The sequence below is a fragment of the Terrapene carolina genome, unplaced genomic scaffold, assembly GCF_002925995.2.
Source record: "Terrapene carolina triunguis isolate 2854851 unplaced genomic scaffold, T_m_triunguis-2.0 Scaffold58, whole genome shotgun sequence".
In the NCBI taxonomy this organism is placed as follows: domain Eukaryota; kingdom Metazoa; phylum Chordata; order Testudines; family Emydidae; genus Terrapene; species Terrapene triunguis.
In genome coordinates this window covers 75,641,670-75,663,345 of record NW_020664409.1, presented here as the reverse complement: position 1 = coordinate 75,663,345, position 21,676 = coordinate 75,641,670, and the positions used below count along the sequence as shown (strand labels likewise).

Sequence of the window (21,676 nt, the reverse complement as noted above, 5' to 3'; positions counted from 1 at the left end):
TTGGAAGGGCTCACAAGAGCTTTTCCATTTACCAAAAAAAGAGGCAAAACTTTGCCCCATCTAATTTGTTTTGGAGACCTCCAATGGTTTTATGCTCACTTGAGTCCTCTTTTTTCCCCTCGTTGAAGGTGAGAGAGTTTGCATGTGTCATGGGAATAAGAAGAAAAAAAAAAGAAGTTAGAAAAGATAACTTACTGCTGCAAGTCTTCTGGTCAGCGTTCAGAATGTATCCCTGTTTACATCTGCACATGTAGGAGCCAGGAGTGTTAATACAGAAGTGATCACAACCATGCTCAGTTATACTGCACACATGGGGCACTGAAAAAAGAAACATCAGTCATTACCATGATCAGTTAATGGTGACTATAACTAAAGTGAAAATAAATTGCTTGTTAAGGATACTATAAAAATCTAGCAGTTCTAAAATTAATTTTCAACAGCTGAGACAAACACAGAAATCTTAAATCTCCATGTGTTATTGTGAAACATACAACAAAGCCATAATAAGGAGTATATATTTATGCCTGAAAATATTTTGTACTTAAGGTATTTCTGTGCCTTGCTGAAATTTATATTACGTTTTTGTGAATGGAGTTACCCATGTGCAAGTTTTCTACCTTAACAGTTAAAATTTTACATGGAGTTAATATAAATAAAACACAAATTATAGAAGAGTTATCTGACTTACTGTGTATGAAAATATCTTAAAATGTTGAATACTGTGGATTTTAAAGAGATATAGAGTCCAATAAAACAAATATATCATGTTAAGCTAGTTCGAGAAATAAAATGACTTTAAATACATTCACTTCTATGGAGTATTTCATTATATGGCTGTTGAACGAAGAAAATAACCCTACATCAGACTAATGAAATAGAGTGATTAGCAGACAAACTGATGAGGAAACTTACACTATTCAGGTAATACAGTGCTGAATGTCATATAAGCATGCAGCTAGATTAAACTGAGGCCCATTCACCTGTAGTCCAATACACAAAAACTGAGCACTAGTATTTTTTTCCCCAGGAAAAGCAGAATAACAGCCTTTCTGAATTAAAAAAAATATTTTTTACTTTCTCACCAAATTAAATTGCAAGTTAAAAGTAGCAAAACGCAAAAGAGTGGGAAAGGAAGAAGGAAAGAAAGCAGTTAGGGCTCGCTCTGTAGTGTTCATTGATGTTTTATTGGGCTTTTGCTTTCTAGATCAGACTGACTCTGGCCATTAAGAATCCCCTACAATCTTTACTTTCCACTTGAACATTGCTTAGATGTCACTTCTGTCACATATGGTGAAACCCTTCCCAGTGAATACCTAGTTACAGATAAGTATACTTTGTGCAGTAGCCAGCTAAGAAGTTAAGGGGTCTTCATTGTACTAGGTGGATGAACCTCTAAATTTATGGACTATATACATTTAACCGCCATATTTTTCTAATGGTCCCAACAGAAACCAGAGAAACAGCTCAGCGTGTGGTGAGTGTGGTACTTTTAAAGAAAAAACGTGGTTGAGAAACACATACCCTGCATCTAGTCTTTGGAACAGTCTCCAGCATTATGAATTCACAACCAATGTACAAACCAACACTATTTCTAACCCCCATATTAAAATGTTTGGATCATAATATCTGCTGTACTACAACTACAACTTTTCAAGTGCTTTCATTTATGTGGATAAGGATCTGCTGGAAGGAACTCCTTGTCTTTTTCTTTTGCATTAATACTCTTCTGAAAGTGAAACATAAGCTCTCTGATGCTTCTCCAAACACAAGTCTCCTGCTGGCTGTATGCCACTAGCCACAATAATTAAATACTATCTTATTATGACCAAAAAAACCTTTTAAATCTGCCAATTGCTAAGCAGAAAATGAAGTCATTTTAATGTCCCAGGCATTAGGGAATCTTCCATTTACAAAGTGAGCAAATGCAGCACAAGCTGTATTTATAGACTATTACATCAAAAAACCACACACTACCTTAGAAGAACATCCAAGCTGCAAGAATATTCAAGTACTCAGAAGTCAGGAAATACTAGAATTAAGGTTGCCTGTGGGTATGTCTATACTGAAATGTAAGCCCAGGTTTAGACTCAGGCTCAAACCCAAACCCCACTTCCACCTACACACAGTTCTGTCTGACTCAGGCCCGGGTACTGGCCCCCAGGACCCTGCAGTGGGTGGAAGATTCGAGTCCAGCCCCATGGCAGCCCGAACTCCATCTTTTGCATTGTGATACAGCTCGGTCCTGGGTCCCCCAGACTTGGGACCTGAGAGTCTCACAATGCTATCTCACAATTCCATGGGCCGGTGTTCTTTATCCTCTCTATAGCCAGTTGACGCCCAGGAAATGGAAGCAACCCTCTTTGTTCAAGTACAGTAGCTCAGTGTTTAACCCTTCCATTTTATTCTGACCACAGAGCTGCAGACACATTGAACCTTCTCCTGTGTTTGCAATGGCCACCAACCAGAAGTCTTTTGCCAACAGTGCTGCTTCCTGATCACAGGAGCACAGCCAGATTTTGGTGAATCTCTGGTGCAAGGTGAGCAAAATGTTAAATTTTAGCACGAGTTCCAGGAATGACCATGCGTCCCAGGAAATAGTGAAGAAGCTGACAGCATTGGGGATTCACCAGACACATGTCCAGTGCAGGGAGAGGATTAAGTGGCTCAAGACCGACTATCGGAAAGCCAGGATGAGAACCGCACATCTGGGAACTTGCCATCATCCAGCCTCTTTTATGAGGGGTTTGACCAGGTGCTGGGTACTGCACCAAGCACAGCGCCACCAGAGCTTCATGACAGCCTGGTCAGCCAGGATGGCAACCTTCTCACCCTTGAATCCAGTATAGGACCAGATGATGCTACCAAAATGACTGTTCCTGAAACCAGTCCTGAAGGAGGCTTTGCTGCTGGAGCAGCTGCAGCACATCCTGGGTCTTTACTCGGAGGAGCTTTTTGATGTCTCCCCAGAGAAGCAGCCCGCGATGGAACTGGCAACAGAAATGGAAGAGGCAGAAGTTGTCCCAGAGCCTGGTAGGTTTCTAGCTCCATCTGTGTTTTTATTAATATAGTAATGGGAAGGATTTCTGGATTATGAACCAATGCAAAAGTTATTACAGTCACAGATAGCTGTGGCTAATGGCAGATTGCACGTTAGCGGCTTAGGAACCTGCCCCACCCTTTGGAATATAAAATGGACACCAGGGAGTAGAAACAGTGGAACAAGCATTTTTAAAAAGTTTTAATAGAAGTCCACACATTCTTGCTATGATGTGGAGGGATGTTAAAAATATGTACCTTATACTGCCTTCCCTGTTACTGTGCCGCTCCACTTCTCCCCAATGGTTTAACAAGCCTCATGTAAACAGTGAATCGTATGAGGGGGAGGGAAGTGGAATGTAGTCCACTTACAAATGTAGTCCATTTAAGCTAACTGTAGCCCATGTAGCCCACAAGTTATGAAAACATTTGTCTGAAATATAGCTGGAAGTTCGTATGCAGTCCAGAAATATGCCAGGAATGGGTGGAGGTGGCTGTTGAATTCTTGACTAGTCTGTATTAGCATGTGTGTTTGCATGCAGTCCTAACAGGCTGCACTGGAAGCCATGGGGAGGCAGTAATACATGGGGATGGTAATGCAGCATCCTGATTGCCCCATGAATTTTGACCCAATCTCAATTGCTGAAAGCGCCTCTCCCCCCAAGCTCTCTCTCCCCGCAGCAGCACCTGGGCTGGAGGGAGAGGCGCCTCACCCCGCAGCAGCAACTCTGATAGGCACCCCTCCCCCGGCCCCAGCAGGTCTGGGCCAGGGGAGGGCCACCCCAGCCACGCCTAGGGCTGTCCCGCTCCGGCTGTGCCTGGGGCCGCTCCGGCTGTGCCACCCTGGCCATGCCTGGGGCTGGGCCACTCTGGCCGCAGCAGAGTTGGGACCAGGGGAGGGGCACCCCGGCCACCGCAGGTTGGGGACCGGGGAAGGTGCACCCCTTTCCCAACCGGGTTCCCGGAGCGCCTGCGTGGCGCTAATAGGCTGCTGCGCCGCCACGCAGCTTACAGGGAACTTAGCTGATCACTATTCTCCAGGCAGTTCATGTACCTGTCACAAATCTGTCCATGGTAGAGCTGTATGGGGAGTGCACATACATAAGTCTAATTACCCCCACCCCAGCAGGCATTGTGGGGTATGTCTTTCTGGTGGGCCAGAGCTCAACCCTCCGCCTGAGCCTCTTGGCTGTTTCTTCCCCTCTTGGGGCCCCAGGTGAAACAACAAAACAGCCTACAGTCAACAAACAAGGTAACTCACCCCCTCCCCCTCTGCTCCTATACAACACACACACACACACACACACCCTGTGGCAGCTCCTGGATTTTCATTTTAATAATGTATAGCAGGGGTAGGAAACCTATGGCACGTGTGCCAAAGGCGGCACGCGATCTGATTTTCAGTGGCACTCACACTGCCCGGGTCCTGGCCACCGGTCCGGGGGGCTCTGCATTTTAATTTAATTTTAAATGAAGCTTCTTAAACATTTTAAAAACCTTATTTACTTTACATACAACAATAGTTTAGTTGTATATTATAGACTTATAGAAAGAGACCTTCTAAAAACGTTAAAATGTATTACAGGCACACGAAACCTTAAATTAGAGTGAATAAATGAAGACTCGGCACACCACTTCTGAAAGGTTGCCGACCCCTGATGTATAGCAAAACCTACTGAATCCCCTTAACATTAAATTAAACAAACCTTGGAAAAGACATTAGCTATGCAACTTCCACTTGCAAGAATGACAAGTTACGAATATCTCCCCTAAATTTCCCCTGTTTTGTCAAAAAATTCCCAATCAGCTCTATCCATCCTGTGGCCTAATAATCTACCACAGTGGCTCTCAACCTTTCCAGACAACTGTTCCCCTTTCAGGAGTCTGATTTGTCTTGCCTACCCCCAAGTTACACCTCACTTAAAACCTACTTGCTTAGAAAATCAGACAAAAATTGAAAGTGTCACAGCACACTATTTCTGAACATTTGTTTACTTTCTTATTTTTACCATATTATTATAAAATAAATGAATTGGAATATAAACATTGTACTTACATTTCAGGGTATAGTATATAGAACAGTGCAAACAAGTCATTGTCTGTATGAAATTTTAGTTTGTACTGACTTTGCTAGTGCTTTTTATGTAGCCTGTTGTAAAACTAGGCAAATATCTAGATGAACTCCCTGGGAGACCTCTGTGTACCCCCAAGGGTACGCGTACCCCTGGTTGAGAACCACTGATCTACCATACCATTAAACAGACATGGGCTCAACTACTAGCCTTAGCTGCTCAAACCCTGAGCCAAGAAGTGCTGTGGAGGCATTCCCTGAGCAGAGGAAGTGCCTTTTGTCAAGCAAAGGCAATCCCGCTCATCCTCCATATCTCTTCCTCTGGAAGGATAGCAGCTGTACCCCAGGGCACGTATGCTGAGGACTTAGAAGCAAACTACAAACAAGGCTTGTATTGTTTACTTGTCACCTACTACCCTGAGAAGTAAGTTACTAACCAAAGTAAAGAACACTTGTGCTGGCCCCACCTCCATATAATTTAAAGTAATAATAATAATACTTTTACAAAAACCAGTTGTGTACTATTTAATGTTCACTCTGTTTAAATTTAAGGTTGTCAATTCACTTTTTATTTATTTATTTTAATGTAACTCCCTACCATGGCTCATAATATAGCAGAAAAAAATTGTCAAATATATTATCTGATGAATTTCACTGTCAGTAGGTTGTGATATCACTGCTTCCACTGGAGTCCTGTTACAATCTGGAGTGGTTCTGGAAATAGTAGCTTCTCCACACTGCCCTACCCATATGCATCACCCCTATTCTGGGGGGATCACTTCTAGATGTGAGAGGACATTTTTGTCTCCCCATCCATTCAGTCTCTCCTGAGAATGCCAGCAAGAACAACAAATTGTGATGGCTCACGTGAGGCAGATGCATATCTACTTGGACGTGGGTTCCATACAATTCTGAACACACTAATTTGTATTAACATCTTCCAACGCAGTCTCTATGCATCAGGGTAAAGTAAAATAGAAAAAAGTATTTTAACATATGGACTAGAACAGATCTTCTGCATTAATCTTAATATATTAGGTATGTCATAGGACTTTTTAAAAACCTGTCTAAATACATAATTACCTGATATAAAACTGTGACCAAGGGACCTCTTGGTGCCCATTAGCAGAAGGAACAGGGCTGCATAGGGTTACAGGGATCCCTTTGGTCTACAGAATAGTTTATCAACGGGTGTCATGTAAGGTCTCTATTGAAAGCCTGCATCACTGATCATCCTAATCATTGAGAAATGTATGTAGGGATAATATGTTATGTTATCTCTCTCTCTCTCTGTGTATATATATAAGTTAGGGTCTGAATTGGGGCTGGTCACCAGAACGTGATAAACAAGTTTTGTTCAGGCAGGACATGCTTATCCACCTGTCCGGCTATATGTAAATTGGATATTGTATAATTCACAATGAACGCCTATTTACAGCCTGAGCAAAACACTACTCAAGTGCACAAAATGCTAATCAAGATATTACAGGGGGAGATTCTCTACAGGAACAAACAAGCAGCAGGGGTTACCCTGTTTACAAGTGAAGACAATGGATCATCATGAACTATATCTGGGACTGCAGCAAGGGCAGGCTGTGGGGGCAGGCTGCCAACTGTCTTATGAATGGAGGATCACAGCCAGTCTGACTGTTTAACCCTGGCAGAGAAACTTTGGGCAAGCTATCCTTTACGAGACAGGAGAATGACTTGTTAGTTAAGTTCAGGCTCTAGAAAGCATATTATGATTTTATTTGTGTTTATTAAATCTGTTTGCTTCTTCTTGAATCTATGTTCTTTGTTAAATAAATTCAGTATAAACAAATCCAAGTGCTGTGAGTTGAGTGGAGCCATGATGCGGAGGTGAAACTGATATGCTAGTGTGAATATTCCTTTGGGAGTAGCAGATGTGTGAATGTTGTGACTGTCTAGTGGCACAGGGGCTGGACATTCCAGGGGGACGCTCAGAGTACTTGGGGTTTGGAGTGTGCCTATTGCTTACCTGCAGAGGGACTGCGGAGCCTGCATGAGCTGAGAAGGGAATGCTTGTGTGGCCTGTGGCTGATGGAGTTGGGGAGATTCATAGACTCTAGGACTGGAAGGGACCTCAAGAGGTCATCGAGTCCAGTCCCCTGCCCTCATGGCAGGACCAAATACTGTCTAGACCATCCCTGATAGACATTTATCTAACCTACTCTTAAATATCTCCAGAGATGGAGATTCTACAACCTCCCTAGGCAATTTATTCCAGTGTTTAACCACCCTGACAGCTAGGAACTTTTTCCTAATGTCCAACCTAAACCTCCCTTGCTGCAGTTTAAGCCCATTACTTCTTGTTCTATCCTTAGAGGCTAAGATGAACAAGTTTTCTCCCACCTCCTTATGACACCCTTTTAGATACCTGAAGACTGCTATCTTGTCCCCTCTCAGTCTTCTCTTTTCCAAACTAAACAAACCCAATTCTTTCAGCCTTCCTTCATAGGTCATGTTCTCTAGACCTTTAATCATTCTTGTTGCTCTTCTCTGGACCCTCTCCAATTTCTCCACATCTTTCTTGAAATGCGGTGCCCAGAACTGGACACAATACTCCAGTTGAGGCCTAACCAGCGCAGAGTAGAGTGGAAGAATGACTTCTCGTGTCTTGCTCACAACACACCTGTTAATGCATCCCAGAATCATGTTTGCTTTTTTTTGCAACAGCATCACACTGTTGACTCATATTTAGCTTGTGGTCCACTATAACCCCTAGACCCCTTTCTGCCATACTCCTTCCTAGACAGTCTCTTCCCATTCTGTATGTATGAAACTGATTGTTCCTTCCTAAGTGAAGTACTTTGCATTTGTCTTTATTAAACATCATCCTGTTTACCTCAGACCATTTCTCCAATTTGTCCAGATCATTTTGAATTTTGACCCTATCCTCCAAAGCAGTTGTAATCCCTCCCAGTTTGGTATCATCTGCAAACTTAATAAGCGTACTTTCTATGCCAATATCTAAGTCGTTAATGAAGATATTGAACAGAGCCGGTCCCAAAACAGACCCCTGTGGAACCCCACTCGTTATACCTTTCCAGCAGGATTGGGAACCATTAATAACTACCCTCTGAGTACGGTTATCCAGCCAGTTATACACCCACCTTATAGTAGCCCCATCTAAGTTATATTTGCCTAGTTTATCGATAAGAATATCATGCAAGACCGTATCAAAAGCCTTATTAAAGTCTAGGTATACCACATCCACCGCTTCTCCCTTATCCACAAGACTCGTCATCCTATCAAAGAAAGCTATCAGATTGGTTTGACATGATTTGTTATTTACAAATCCATGCTGGCTGTTCCCTATCACCTTACCACCTTCCAAGTGTTTGCAGAGGATTTCCTTAATTAGTTGCTCCATTATCTTCCCTGGCACAGAAGTTAAACTAACTGGTCTGTAGTTTCCTGGGTTGTTTTTATTTCCCTTTTCCCCCTGGCAGACACAGACAAGACTTCTCACGCGAAGGGCAGGTTTTAAGAAGGTGCCTCACAACCCCGGGTACCCCCAGGAAGGATCACAGAAGCCATTTGCCTATTGCAAAGTAGTGTACATTAGCAAAGATTACTTTTAACTTTATTGAATGAATGAACAATACGGCAGTAATGGCTGTTCATAAGTTTTTGTACACAAAAAGGACTGCAGATGGAACAAAAGTACTACTTAGTTTTCATGTCTCATTTCTAATATCAAGGCACGTGCAGAGATATTTCTTTGCACACTGTCAATATTTACGGATTTGGAAGGGTTCTATATATACTGTCTGAACTCTGTATTTTGATTATAGCCAAGAGATCATTGTGACCCTAACAGCAGCCCAGTGCAAGAGGGCAAGGGGCTCATTGGTATCTGGCAGTAAGCTTCAAATGGCATGACCAGTTTGGCATACCCCAGTTCATAAAGGTCATAAACTGTATCTGATATGTGTCCTGTAAGGTGTCACTGGAAAACTAGTAACGCTGATCAGTAATATTCTTGCCTGGTGTATGTACAGTAAATGCCCAAGGAACCATACAAATGTGAAGGGAGTGGGTAAACAGGTTTCTTCAAGATAAAGACAAGCTGATGCCTCCAGCCAGGTGTCATCAGAGTCATTTGGTAATCACATGGCAAGGATTCATTTGTATCGCAGTGGGAGGAACAGAAACATTTGCATTTTTGCAAACACCAATGGTGGAAGAAACCAGCATGGAACTTCCTTCACCACCAGATTCCACATCTCCTTCCCCACAGCTTGAATTAACCTTACTTTGTGTGTGTGTGGGGCAGGGGGAAACCTTCAGAAGAATCCATTTCACAAGGTCACTGGACTCTAAAAAAGAGGGGCAAAGAACCCCACGTTACCTTTCAAAGGAACAGAGCTCTCTGGAGTTTATGGAAGATCCTGGCCAGAGGGGTGGTAATGTGTCTTGCTGGATGGTAGTGTGGTAAGAATCTGACCTTGAACTAAGACTACAGATTTGTTAAATCTTAATCTCTAGGAAGTGTTTTTCACTTTTATTTGTTTGTAACCATTTCTAACTCTATGCTTCATACTTGAATTCATTTATAATCCTATCTCCTTTTGGTAATAAACTTTTTACTTTTAATCTAAATCCACTCAGTGCTGTTTGAATTGAAGTGATTGTTAACTCCAGTTAAAGTGATAAACTGTGCATTTTGTCCCTTTAGTGGAGCAAACAAACCTCTGATTGGTCCAGGAAAGGATTGCACATTGCAGAGCCCGTGGTTTTGGGAAAATTCAGGACTGTGGGGTGTTGGGGTCATCGTGCAAGGTGTAACCAAAAATCTGGTGGATACAAATGTGAGACTGGGGCGTAACAAGCAGGCTGCTGGAGTCAGAGTTGCAGACCCAGAGGTACGTATCTCACAGACACTCAGTGCATGCTTGTAAGATAGCTGGGAGTGTCCAGAGAAGTGAGCTACAGCAGCATTGCTATTCAAGGCACCCAGGGTTACAGGACAGGCAATGACACAACCCCTCACTGGTTTGGACTGTACCCAGAATCTGACAACCATGAAGCTTAGAAATTTAAAGATCAGTACTAAATGAAAAATATTTAAAAATTAATATAAATCAAATTACTTATCTGACATTTAAGTAGCAAAGGATGGTAAATTCTGCTAAAATAATAATAATAATAAATGGTAAAAGAAGGGTATGTGTATTTCACTCGTTGCATATTTCCACTAGGAATTAAATCACATTTTAATAGGTCCAACAACAGAATTGGCTCTCTCCCTCCCAGATATGTCTGCTATGCTGAGTGTCTTTTGGATAAACCTCTTTTATTGGTGTATACATTTTATATGAACTAAGCTCCAATGTTTTCTAGTTTAGTTAGCTTTCTGCTTAGCTTTTATATTGCACCACAAAACCTAGGTAATTTTTCTTTGATTTTTTGCATGTTTGTTTTTTACTCCGAATATTTTCACCCAGGCTTTCAAATCCACAAATAGTTGTCTTACCGCAAAGTTTAGTCTGGAATGCAGAGGTTAGCGTTTCAATCTGACTGAAATTAGCCACCAAAAAGACATGCTCTTCATGAGGTTCACTTCCAATGGACTTCAAGGTGTTCATATCCACTCTCCCCACACCAATGGCAAAAATCAGGATGCCTGAGTTCCGGGCTTTAGCTGCAACCTCTGCCACGGGATCCTGTGGTCTCCCATCTGTCACTATCATGATAATTCTGGGCACATTCTGGCTCAGTGGCCGTGCCCCTTCCGATTCTGAAAATGCAATGTTCAGTGCATACTGAATAGCCAGCCCAGTCATGGTGCCAGTGGCCAGGTGCATCATTCTTTTCACTGCTCGTTCCACATCATGTTTCCTCCTGAACGTCTTCAATGAAAACTCATGTTTGACTGTGCTGCCATACTGAATGAGGCCTACTCTGGTGACGTCAGGACTGATGTCTAGGAACTGCAAGATGGTTAAAATGAATTCCTTCACTTTTTCAAAGTCGTAAGGACGTACACTGCGAGAGCTGTCGATGATGAAGACGAGATCAAGACGTTTGCGGTTGCAAGCATTCTCTGGAAGAGGGAAAAAAACCAAAGATAATTTGACTAGAATTCTAAAATACAAAGCAGATCAGCCTGGCCCAAAGACTCAACTGTGCTGGCAAAACAATGAGCTACTATGTATCTCAAGGGAAAGCAAAGTCCAGCCACAGACCAAATACTATTTTTCTACAATTCAGCACCCAATGCAGAGGGGTGATCTCCAGAGAGTACAATTTCCATGGCATGTGTGCGCTTGCACACATGCACGCACACACTTTCTAGTAACATTCTGGTCATTTCTGTCCCTCACTGCACTTTCCTTTCCCCTCTCTTGTACCTCCTATCCTGCTCCTCTGGCTTTTTCAATGCCTGTTATTCCCTCTTCCCTTCTCTCCTCCTCCTCCTTCCCCTACATTTTCTCTCTGTCCTTCTCATCATCTTCAATGCTTTTTCAGTCTCTCTCTTGTTCCAACAATCTCTCTTTTCTCCTTCCTCCTCCACTTTCCCAAATCCAAATTTCTCATTCTTTTAGCTATCTCACTAATGTTTTAATCTTTCTCTATTCCCATTACATTTCAGTACTTTTCACCACTGTAAGGAGGGAAAGAGGAGGAAGAGGGAGTTGGCATAGGTATTTATCATATAGTCTTTAACTGCATGGTCACATACTATATTTTCCACTGGACCCCTGCTTCATTCAGTGCACAGGATGGGCAATGCTGACTGAATGAGCAGCTATTCAATATTTTGTTTTGTCCTCATTGTTCAAACTGTGGCCCTATGACTTATTTACTGCACACTATTCAAACTCTGCTCTGAAGACAGAATTATTACTTTCCTCATGGGCTTTTCTATGGAACTCATCACTAAAGTATCTGATTGCTTCACATACATTAATTAATTAAATTTTATCTGTGATGAATGGTGGTATTATTATCCCTATTTACAGAGGGGGAACTGAGACACAGAGCATTTAAAGGTTAAAACTATCTGCTAGTTTTGTATCCTATTTGAGATGCAATGGGCCTGATTTTTCAGAGAAGTTGGCATTACATAGTGCTGTACACATTCAAAGCACAGCTCTCAGTGACTTCAACAGCAGCTGGGAATACTCAGCACTTCTGCCAATAATACCTCAGGGTAACTTGCCTTCCATCCACACATGGTGGAATTCAACAATATTCACTTTGGGACCATCTTTTTCTCTTCCTGCAGTCCCTTGTCTCATTCACTACACACCTTTCAGCTTCTGCAACAAATGGGGCAGGATTGTATAGACAATAGCCTACTTCACTATCCAGAGCACCATCTATCTTGTGCTCCAAATGAGGCAGGAGTCCTATGAAAAATATAGTATGTGATCAGGTCAGTCAAGATTGTATAATACATACGCACAAGTAGGGTAGCCACTTGCAGGTTCCTGGGATACTGGAGGTGCCAGAACTTCCAAGAATGGCATGACCCTCCCCCACACTGGTGTCACCTTCCACAAACAGTGCATGTGAGGTTATGCCAAACAAAAAGTGCCCCCACTGGTGTGACCTCACATGTACAGTGCATGTGAGATCATGCCACATGGAGGGTGCCATCTTTAAGTGCATGCTCTCTGTCCCACTAATGTGACCTCAAACACATGTTGCGTGAGGTCATGCTACATGGTGGGCACCATGTTTAGGTGCATATCCCCCCACCAGTGTTACCTCGCACACATGGTGTGTTCAAGGTCATGCCAGAGGGAGTAGAGCAGCAGGCTCTTAAAAATGGCGATCCCCCATGCAATACCAGAGAAAACCACATCCAGTTTTGTTCCAGTGCCTGGCGCAGGACAAACCACCCCAAAAGAGGACTGTCTGGCTCAAAGCCAGACAAGTGATCTCCCTACACACAAGGGAGCTGATTTAAAGTTAAATCGGTGCAACTTCTGTGCGTAGGCAAGCCCTTAAGTTCTCTTGTGAACAGCTGAAAAATTAACTACATGTTTCTGCCAATGAGAAGGAAAGAAAAGGATCCTGTTTCCATTCACTAAATCAGAGGCCTTTTCACAGGCAACCAAAAACATTTGTAGGCATAGAATAGAAATGCTTTTTGCTGACCATAAAGTAACTGCATGAATTTATTCCTGTGGAATCTACAGTACAGCTTTATTCATAAGCAGACGAATAAGCAAGAGCCACATAGTCTTGCAAAATCAAAGGATGTTGAACATAAGCCAAAATGAGCAGAAATGGAATTCCAGTTCTAATGGGATACAGGCTTCCTGGCATATTAACCAATTTTCCATCTCATTATCTTACTGCTCTAATTATTACTTGTTTTAGTTAAAGCAAAATAAAACAAACACCACACAGGTGTGATGTGGGGTAATTGACAGGACTGCGTGCAAAAGGGAAGAAAACCAGCCACTGAAGAAGGGCTAAAGCTGCTTCTCTGGAAAGCTGGTGTTAGAACTAGCTTGTCACCAGTAGGGACAGGCCAAAACTGGAACCTCCCACCTGAATCCCTTTGTGTTTCACAGGGAATTTTCAATTTAAATCTAAGGATTTGGACTCACCTCAGTGGCTCTGGTTCCCTAATTCCCCATGTGGGGATTCAGATGGAGATCTCTGTGTAGAGAATCTTGCACAGTATCTGCACAACAGTACTGGAATGTGCTATAGAGCACTGAATGGATTGATAGTAAGGGATAGATTCCACTAGTGATACAATACATCAGTATTATTTTCATCAGTAAAATTCTTATCTGTGGTAACCTCAGCTACTTGAAAATAAGACAATAGTTACTTTGTGGATTTAAATCTTTGTCTTCAAATTTTTTTTTTAAATCAACAATTAGATTGTTTAAAGGTGCTATTTTGATGGGTTGGCGGCTATTGTGACAGCTGTGGCATTATTAATGCTGATGTAACTCTCAGTTCAGTGAAAAATAAAACTTTAATCCCTGTATAACATACAACTGTTTAACTGAGGAAAATAATGGTATCGTGGGGTGAGTAGACCAACCAGTGTGAGAACAATTCTCTTCCGTTTACATTTAAACTTTTGCTAGACTTCTGACCTTTTGTTTGGCACTTCCTCATTTCCTTGATTTTGCAAATTTTAACTTCTCACTTGCCCTATGTACTTTCTCCTTAATTTTGGGAGCTCATCCACTTATTCGCAGAGCAGATAAGCATTTCAGAACTTTGGCAAACAACTCCAGACCTAATAGTAATCACCTTCAGTAGTTCATATGAGAAGTGGCACATTCCTAGGCTCTAGAAATGGGAAAGACCTGTTCTGTCATCTAGTTCAACTCCTGGCCAAAGCAGATTCAGTATTGTCAACCCCAGGAGTCCAAAAATCATGAGTCACATCCCTTCAAAATGATGAGAGTGGCCCAAAAAACATGACAAAGAAGAAAAGTTAATATCAGTTTTTGGTTCCTTTTGATTTTTACACTCCCTCTGCCCACCTCCAGGGGGAGTGTGACAAGGACAGTGTTGCAACTCTCCCAAATGTATAGAATAAGGTGATTTTGGCTCTCATTGAAAGGATCCAACTGAGATCAAATTACATACATTTGTATAAAATGCTGCTATACAGTTGGCGATTATGTGGTCACCAAGAGCTTCGGGGGCCCAATAATATCACCAGCAACAGACAAAGTCTATTTAAGAACCAGTTAGACAAACAGCTTTCAGGGATGATTTAGGTATACTTGGTCCTGGACTAGATGACTTATTGAGGTCCCTTCCAGGCCTACATTTCCATGATTCTAGCTTCTCCCCAACCCCGCAAATCTAATTAAGTAATTCTATGTCCCCTCCATCTCTCCATCTGCCCATTCCCCAGCCCTGCAATTAATTATACACACCCAGCCCCCACATCAACTTTGACCTCCTAGCCTCACATTGATTCTGCTCCTCACCCCAGCCCTTTGCCCCATAAGACATCTCTGCATATCTGGCAGCTGTGGGGGTTCTTCAACCCCTCCCCAGCTTCAGGCAGCAGCTGCAGCAGGGTCTTCTTTCCCCCCTCTACCCAAGCGCAGGGAGGGAGGTCAGTTCCAAGTGTTTTTCACTCCCGCTCCCCCTTCACAGGCCTCCTGTTGCAGGGATAGAGAGTGGAGAGGAAGGAGGGATGAGACAGAGCAGACCGACCAATGTTTCACAGAAGGGGAGGGGGAAAGTGCCACCCTGAGCTGCTGGGCTTTCTTCTCCTTCCTCCTGTCTTCTGAAAATGTTATTGGCTGCTCCATCTCCCCTTCACTACCCCAAAACTCATCTCTGCTCCTGAGAGAAGTGGGAAGCCTTGACTGGCTACTGTTCCACAGGAGACAGGAAAGTGGGGAAGGCAGCCAATCAGAGGATGGTTTCTCCTGGACAGGACTGAAAATCCATGAGCACTGGAGCTTCTGGGGAGACTGGCTCCGGTCAGGGCTAAAACCATGTTATTAAATTGCAAGAGCTGGCTACAGTGAGATTTAATGTATATTTACTAGTTTGCCAAGCAGTGGGACTTCCACTACTGCCCCTAGGAGACGTAGGCTAACAGATCTCATTATCAGGAATAATTCTCTGATATTTAGTCTACATTTTTCTCACATATTATTCCTAATTATACCCATTATACTAAATAACGCTCCTCCCCCTTCATGCTATTTACAGCCAAGATTTTGAAAAGTGACTAGTAGTTTCGGGACCCAACCAGAGACTCATTAAAAGGGCCTTGTTTTCCTAAGATGTGTTTGCAATACTTTCTGAAAATCAGGCCCCTCTATAGTGTCTCCAGTTAGGCTCCCAAAAACAGTCACCAAAAATCACTAGTCACTTGTGAAAACTTGGATCTACACCTTTATGTCCCTCCTTAGGTGTTTCTTAATCAAGTTGTTTATATTTAGCCTTCACCAAAGGCTCTTAAGCAAAGTAAGCAATCATGGGATAAGAGGGAAGGTCCTCTCATGAATCAGTAACTGGTTAAAAACACAGAAAACAAAAAGTAAGAATAAATGGCCAGTTTTCACAATGGAAAGAGGCAAATAGCGGGGTTCCTCAAGGATCTATACTAGGACCAGTGCTGTTCAACATATTCATAAATTATCTGGAAAAAAGGTAAACAGTGAGGTGGCAATGTTTGCAGACGATACAAAATTACTCAAGATAGTGAAGTCCAAAGCTGACAGCAAAGAGTGACAAAAAGGGCCATCCCTAGACATTTTGGTGCGCTACGCAGCCCCCGCCCCTCCACGGGGTGTGTAAGTGTATGGTCCCAGGCCTTTGCGGGGGGGAGAGGGGGCTGGCCCCAGGCCTCCACGGGGGGGGCAGGAGCAGGCTTGGGGAGCAGGGGGGAACCGCCCCCCAGCACGAGCCGGCGGAGCGGAGCGGGTTGGGGCTGGGTCGTTCCACTTCCTGCCGCCCAGTGAGTGCAGGGCAGGCCCAGCCCAGCCCGACCCCGCACTCACGGGGCTGCGGGAAGTGGAGTGACCCGGCCCCAGTCCACTCCGCTCTGCTGCCCTGGCTCCCGGACTTTCGGGGAGGAGCGGAATCACCCCCCAGCACTCACTGGCGGCGTGGCTGGGAGCCGGCAGAGTGGAGTGGGCTGGGGCTGGGTTGCTCCACTTGCCGCTGCCCAGTGAGTGTGGGGAGCGCCCAACCCCTGCTGCAGTCCCCCGGGACGTTGCTCAGAGGAAGGAGCGGAAGAGGTGGGGCGGGGCTAGGGTGGAGCAGGGGCGGGGCAGAGGTTTTGGGGACAGGATAGAGTGGGGGCGGGGCTGGGGCGGAGCAGGGGCGGGGGCCATGGGGAAGAGGCAGAGCAGGTGGGGGCAGCTTTCCTGGGCGTCTCAGCTGGCTGGGGGATCAGGCTGGCCGCTGGAGCAGCACGCAGCTGCGTAGGGCACCCGGAAATCTGGGGCAATTTGGTGCCCTAAATTTCCTGGTGCCCTATGCAGCTGCGTACTTTGCCTATGGGTAAGAACGGCCCTGGTGACAAATGGATCTCACAAAACTGGGTGACTGGGCAACAAAATGACAGATGAAATTCAGTGTTGAAAAATGCAAAGTACTGCACATTGGAAAACATAATTCTACTATCCCAAAATGATGGTGTCTAAATTAGCTGTTACCACTAAAGAAAGAGATCTTTGAGTCATTTTGGATAGGGCTCTGAAAACATCCACTCATTGTGCAGCAGCAATCAAAAAAGCTAACAGAATGTTAGGAACCATTAGGAAAGGGATAAACAAGAAGACAGAAGATATCATAATGCCACTATAAAAATCCATGGTATGCCACACCTTGAATACTGTGTGCAGTTCTGATCATCCCATCCCTGAAAAAATATATTAGAATTGGAAAAAGTACAGAGTAGGGCAACCAAAATGATTAGGGGTATTGAATAGCTTCCATCAAAGGAGAGATTAAAAAGACTGGGACTGTTCTGTTTGGAAAAGAGATGACTAAGATGGGATATAATAGAGGTCTATACATTCATGAACGGTGTGGAGAAAGTGAATAAGGAAGTGGTATTTACCCCTTCACATAACACAAGAACCAGGGCTCACCTGATGAAATTAATAGGCAGCAGATTTAAAACAAAAGGAAGTACTTCTTCACACAACACACAGTCAACCTGTGGAACTCATTGCCAGGGGATGTTGTGAAGGCCAAAACTGTAACTGGGTTAAAAAAATAATTAGATAAGTTCATGGAGGACAAAGCCATATCTCTTTCTCTAGTTTCCCACATCTCCACACCTTCTTCTTCTTCTTCTTTTTATAAAACGTAGAAATTTAGGGCTGGAAGAGACCTCAAGAGGTTATCTAGTCCAGTGGTTCCCAACCTTTTCTCTGCCATGGCACACCTCGAGTTCCAGGGGCTCTTCCCCTTGCCCTCAGCTGGCAGTTGCAGGAGAGGGAAGAGGCGGGGCAGAGGAGCCGACCGATTGCTCACACATGAGGGGAAGGGGGAAAGAGTGGGAGCTTAAGCTCTGATTGATTGCTCCACTCTTGGAGGAGGCAGGGCCATGGGGCAGATGGCCAATCAGAATGCAGCTTCCTCCCCCCTTGTTCTCACATGTTCTTTAAAAAAAAATTCCGCAGCACACCTGTTTGGGCGTGATGGCACACTAGTTGGGAAACACTGATCTAAATCCATTCCCCATGTTGAGGCAGGATTAAATTTTTCTTGTTTTTTCTCTCTCTCAATCTTTTCCTCTTCTCCTCTTATTCTTGCCATCTCCCTTGTAGAACAATGGAAACCTTACCAAGCTTGTCCCAAAATGGGTTCATTAATTCATTGTGTGCCAAAAATAGTTCTTAGGCACTGACATTTACAAAGGTTTGAGTTCTGGTTTTCTTCTGCTATGAAAACAGACAAAGTTTGGGTTTGACAAGCTCTCACATATTCACGCATATTTGCATAAGATTTCTTAGTTTGTCAGGAGTAGGTCTGGCCTCCTGGCCATAATAGCAGAGAACTTATGGCTTTTCCTTAATAAACAATATTCAAACTTGAAATTCACTAGCAAGGAGAGCCTCACTTTATTCACAGAGATTTAAGATAAAAAATGCTTGCCAAAAGCTTAGATAGGAAGTGGATACAAATAAATAAATAATTCCAGGGAACTGCAAAAGCTTTGCAAAGGCACATCAAACTTGAACCTACACTGCAAGCTCTTCAAGGCAATTACTGTCTCCTCTTTTCTGTTTGGAAAGTACTTATCACATTTTGTGGTTATCATCAAAAATAAATACATATGAATAATTCTGAGTGCTTTTTTTGCACAGCCTTTCTTCAGCCTTCATTTTCTTTTCTCTCCTTCCTCCCTTTGCAATCTTCTCCTCCATTTTTTATTGTAAAGCAGGGCTGCCCGGGGTGGGGGGGTCAAGTGGGGCAATTTGCCCCAGGCCCCGCAGGGGCCCTGTGAGCCCTGGCCGAGAAGCCCTTTCCTGGCTAGAGGCGCCTTTTTAATTTTTACTTACCCGGCGGCGGTGCGGGTTTTTGGTGGCGGGGGGCCTTCAGTTGTTCTGGGTCTTCGGTGGCGAGGGGCCCTTCAGTCACTCTGGGTCTTCGGCGGCAGGTCCTTCAGTGCTGCCGAAGATGCAGAGCGACTGAAGGACCCGCTGCCGCTGCCGCCGACTCGGAGCGCCGCCCGGTGAGTATGTCCGCTCCCCCGCTTTGCCCCAGGCCCCCTGAATCCTCTGGGCGGCCCTGTTGTAAAGTCCTTTAGTAGGGTGACTTGGAGAAAAGCTTTCTCTAATATTTTACAACCTCCAGTCACTTCTTCATTCCCTCTGTGCCAAAACCTTCCATCATGTTCCAGCAGTGATCCTGCCCACAGTCTCTTCCATTTCCTTCCATACACAAACGCTCCATTACCAATCACTGCAGATCATTACATTGTCCCCTTCTTTACCTCTTCCTTCCTGCTTTTTCCGTATTCACCCATACCCAAGCACCAAGGTTATGATTAATAGCATTAGTTAGTACCTCCCCTCCCAGAGCACCAAAGAAAGAAATGAGTTCAAATAGTTCTTTAATTCCCTACTCGGGTATGGAGTATTGATATGAAGCACACATCTTGCCATCTACATGGATAACAGGGACACAGATTCTGATGCCCTAGAATTCCTCAGTTGTCCTCACTTGTTTCAGCTGGTCTCAGCTAGGTCTGAATGTCACTTGTGCTCCCAACTCAGAACAGATGATACATGTAAGGGAATAAGAATCAATTTCCTGAGCAACCACAGGGAAGTGCTGTTGTGCTCCTGCACAATTAGTGCTACATTTAATCCAGTTCCTATGCACAGTTTGGGGGCATTTTCCCCTCTTTGCTTCCTCCTCCTCCTGCCCATGTAACAAACCATAACAAATAAAGATAGCTAGAGAAATACCAGTGTATCAGAGAAACATTATGGATACAATTAGGACAGCTTTCAGAAAAAAACTGGACAAAAACATAACTTGTTTTTATTGTACCACTAACAGAACACTTCCCTCCCAGTGTCACAATGGTTACTGTATTAGTAACTATCTGCTGGAAAGAGGCCAGTTCTGTTTGATGCATGACTTAAAAATAACCAGTAAAATCTAAAACACAACAATTTGTAAACTATGTTAGTGTTAAAAATGTGAACAGAGATTGTCCAAAGTTGGACTATCAAGCGATAAAAAAATTAATCCCAATTAATCGAGTGATTAAAAAAATTAATTGCGATTAATTGCACTGTTAAACAATAGTGGAATACCATTTATTTAAATATTTTTGGATGTTTTCTACATTTTCAAATATATTGATTTCAATTACAACACAGAATACGAAGTGTAGAGTGCTCACTTTATATTTATTTTTGATTACAAGAATTTGCGATGTAAAAAAACAAAAGAAATAGTATTTTTAAATTCACCTAATACAAGTACTGTAGTGCAATCTCTATCATGAAAGTTGAAATTACAAATGTAGAATTATGTACCAAAAAACCTGCATTCAAAAATAAAACAATGTAAAATTTTAGAGCCTACAAGTCCACTCAGTCCTACTTCTTGTTCAGACAATCACTCAGATAAACAAGTTTGTTTACTTTTGCAGGAGATAATGCTGCCCGCTTCTTGTTTACATCACCTGAAAGTGAGAACAGGCATTCGCATGGCACTGTTGTAGCCAGCGTTGCAAGATATTTATGTGCCAGATGCACTAAAGGTTCATATGTCCCTTCATGCTTCAACCACCATTCCAGGGGACATGCGTCCATGCTGATAACAGGTTCTGCTCGATAACAATGCAAAGCAGTGCGGACCAACGCGTGTTCATTTTCATTATCTGAGTCAGATGCCACCCACAGAAGGATGATTTTCTTTTTTGGTGCTTCGGGTTCTGTAGTTTCCGCATTGGAGTGTTGCTCTTTTAGACTCCATCTTTTGCCAATAACTGTCCATGCGCTTGAGCTGAATGTATAGAAGGAGACTGTGACATCACTTCTTTGTCTTCAATCCTGTTCTTCACCTCTGGACTGTGATTTTCTAACAAAAAGAAGCTTTGAACAAAGGACTGATGACCCCCAGTCCCTTTGGGTGAACCAGAGGGCTTTTTTGCAAGCTAGCAGATTTACCATCATTGCTATGAACCTGATCTACAGACTCTGAAATCACTTGTAATGTATATGATTCCTTTAACCATTTAATAACTTTTTTTCCTTTTCTTTTGTATTAATAAATCTTTAGTTATAGTTTTACTAAAGGAATTAGCTGCAATGTGGTATTTGGTAGAATCTAAAGTATATATATTGATCTGCTTTGGATTGTTATCGAGCAGAACCTGTTATCAGCATGGACGCACGTCCCCTGGAATGGTGGTTGAAGCATGAGGGACATATGAACCTTTAGTGCATCTGGCACATAAATATCTTGCAACGCTGGCTACAACAGTGCCATGCGAATTCCTGTTCTCACTTTCAGGTGATGTAAACAAGAAGCGGGCAGCATTATCTCCTGCAAAAGTAAACAAACTTGTTTATCTGAGCGATTGTCTGAACAAGAAGTAGGACTGAGTGGACT

At 43.2% G+C, this 21,676-nt stretch overlaps 1 protein-coding gene across 3 annotated transcripts in view; it reads right to left on the bottom strand.

Annotated features, from left to right (window-relative positions):
* The window catches only part of MATN2 (matrilin 2), a 103,637-nt gene that overhangs the window by 58,541 nt on the left and 23,420 nt on the right, over positions 1 to 21,676 (bottom strand). For all 3 annotated transcript variants that reach the window (XM_029914376.1, XM_026663300.2, XM_029914375.1), the window contains exons 3-4: positions 10,608 to 11,177; positions 196 to 318 (exon numbers count right to left, since the gene is read on the bottom strand). In XM_029914376.1, coding sequence (XP_029770236.1) covers positions 196 to 318; positions 10,608 to 11,177 — 693 coding nt within the window. The remainder of the gene's footprint in view (positions 1 to 195; positions 319 to 10,607; positions 11,178 to 21,676) is intronic.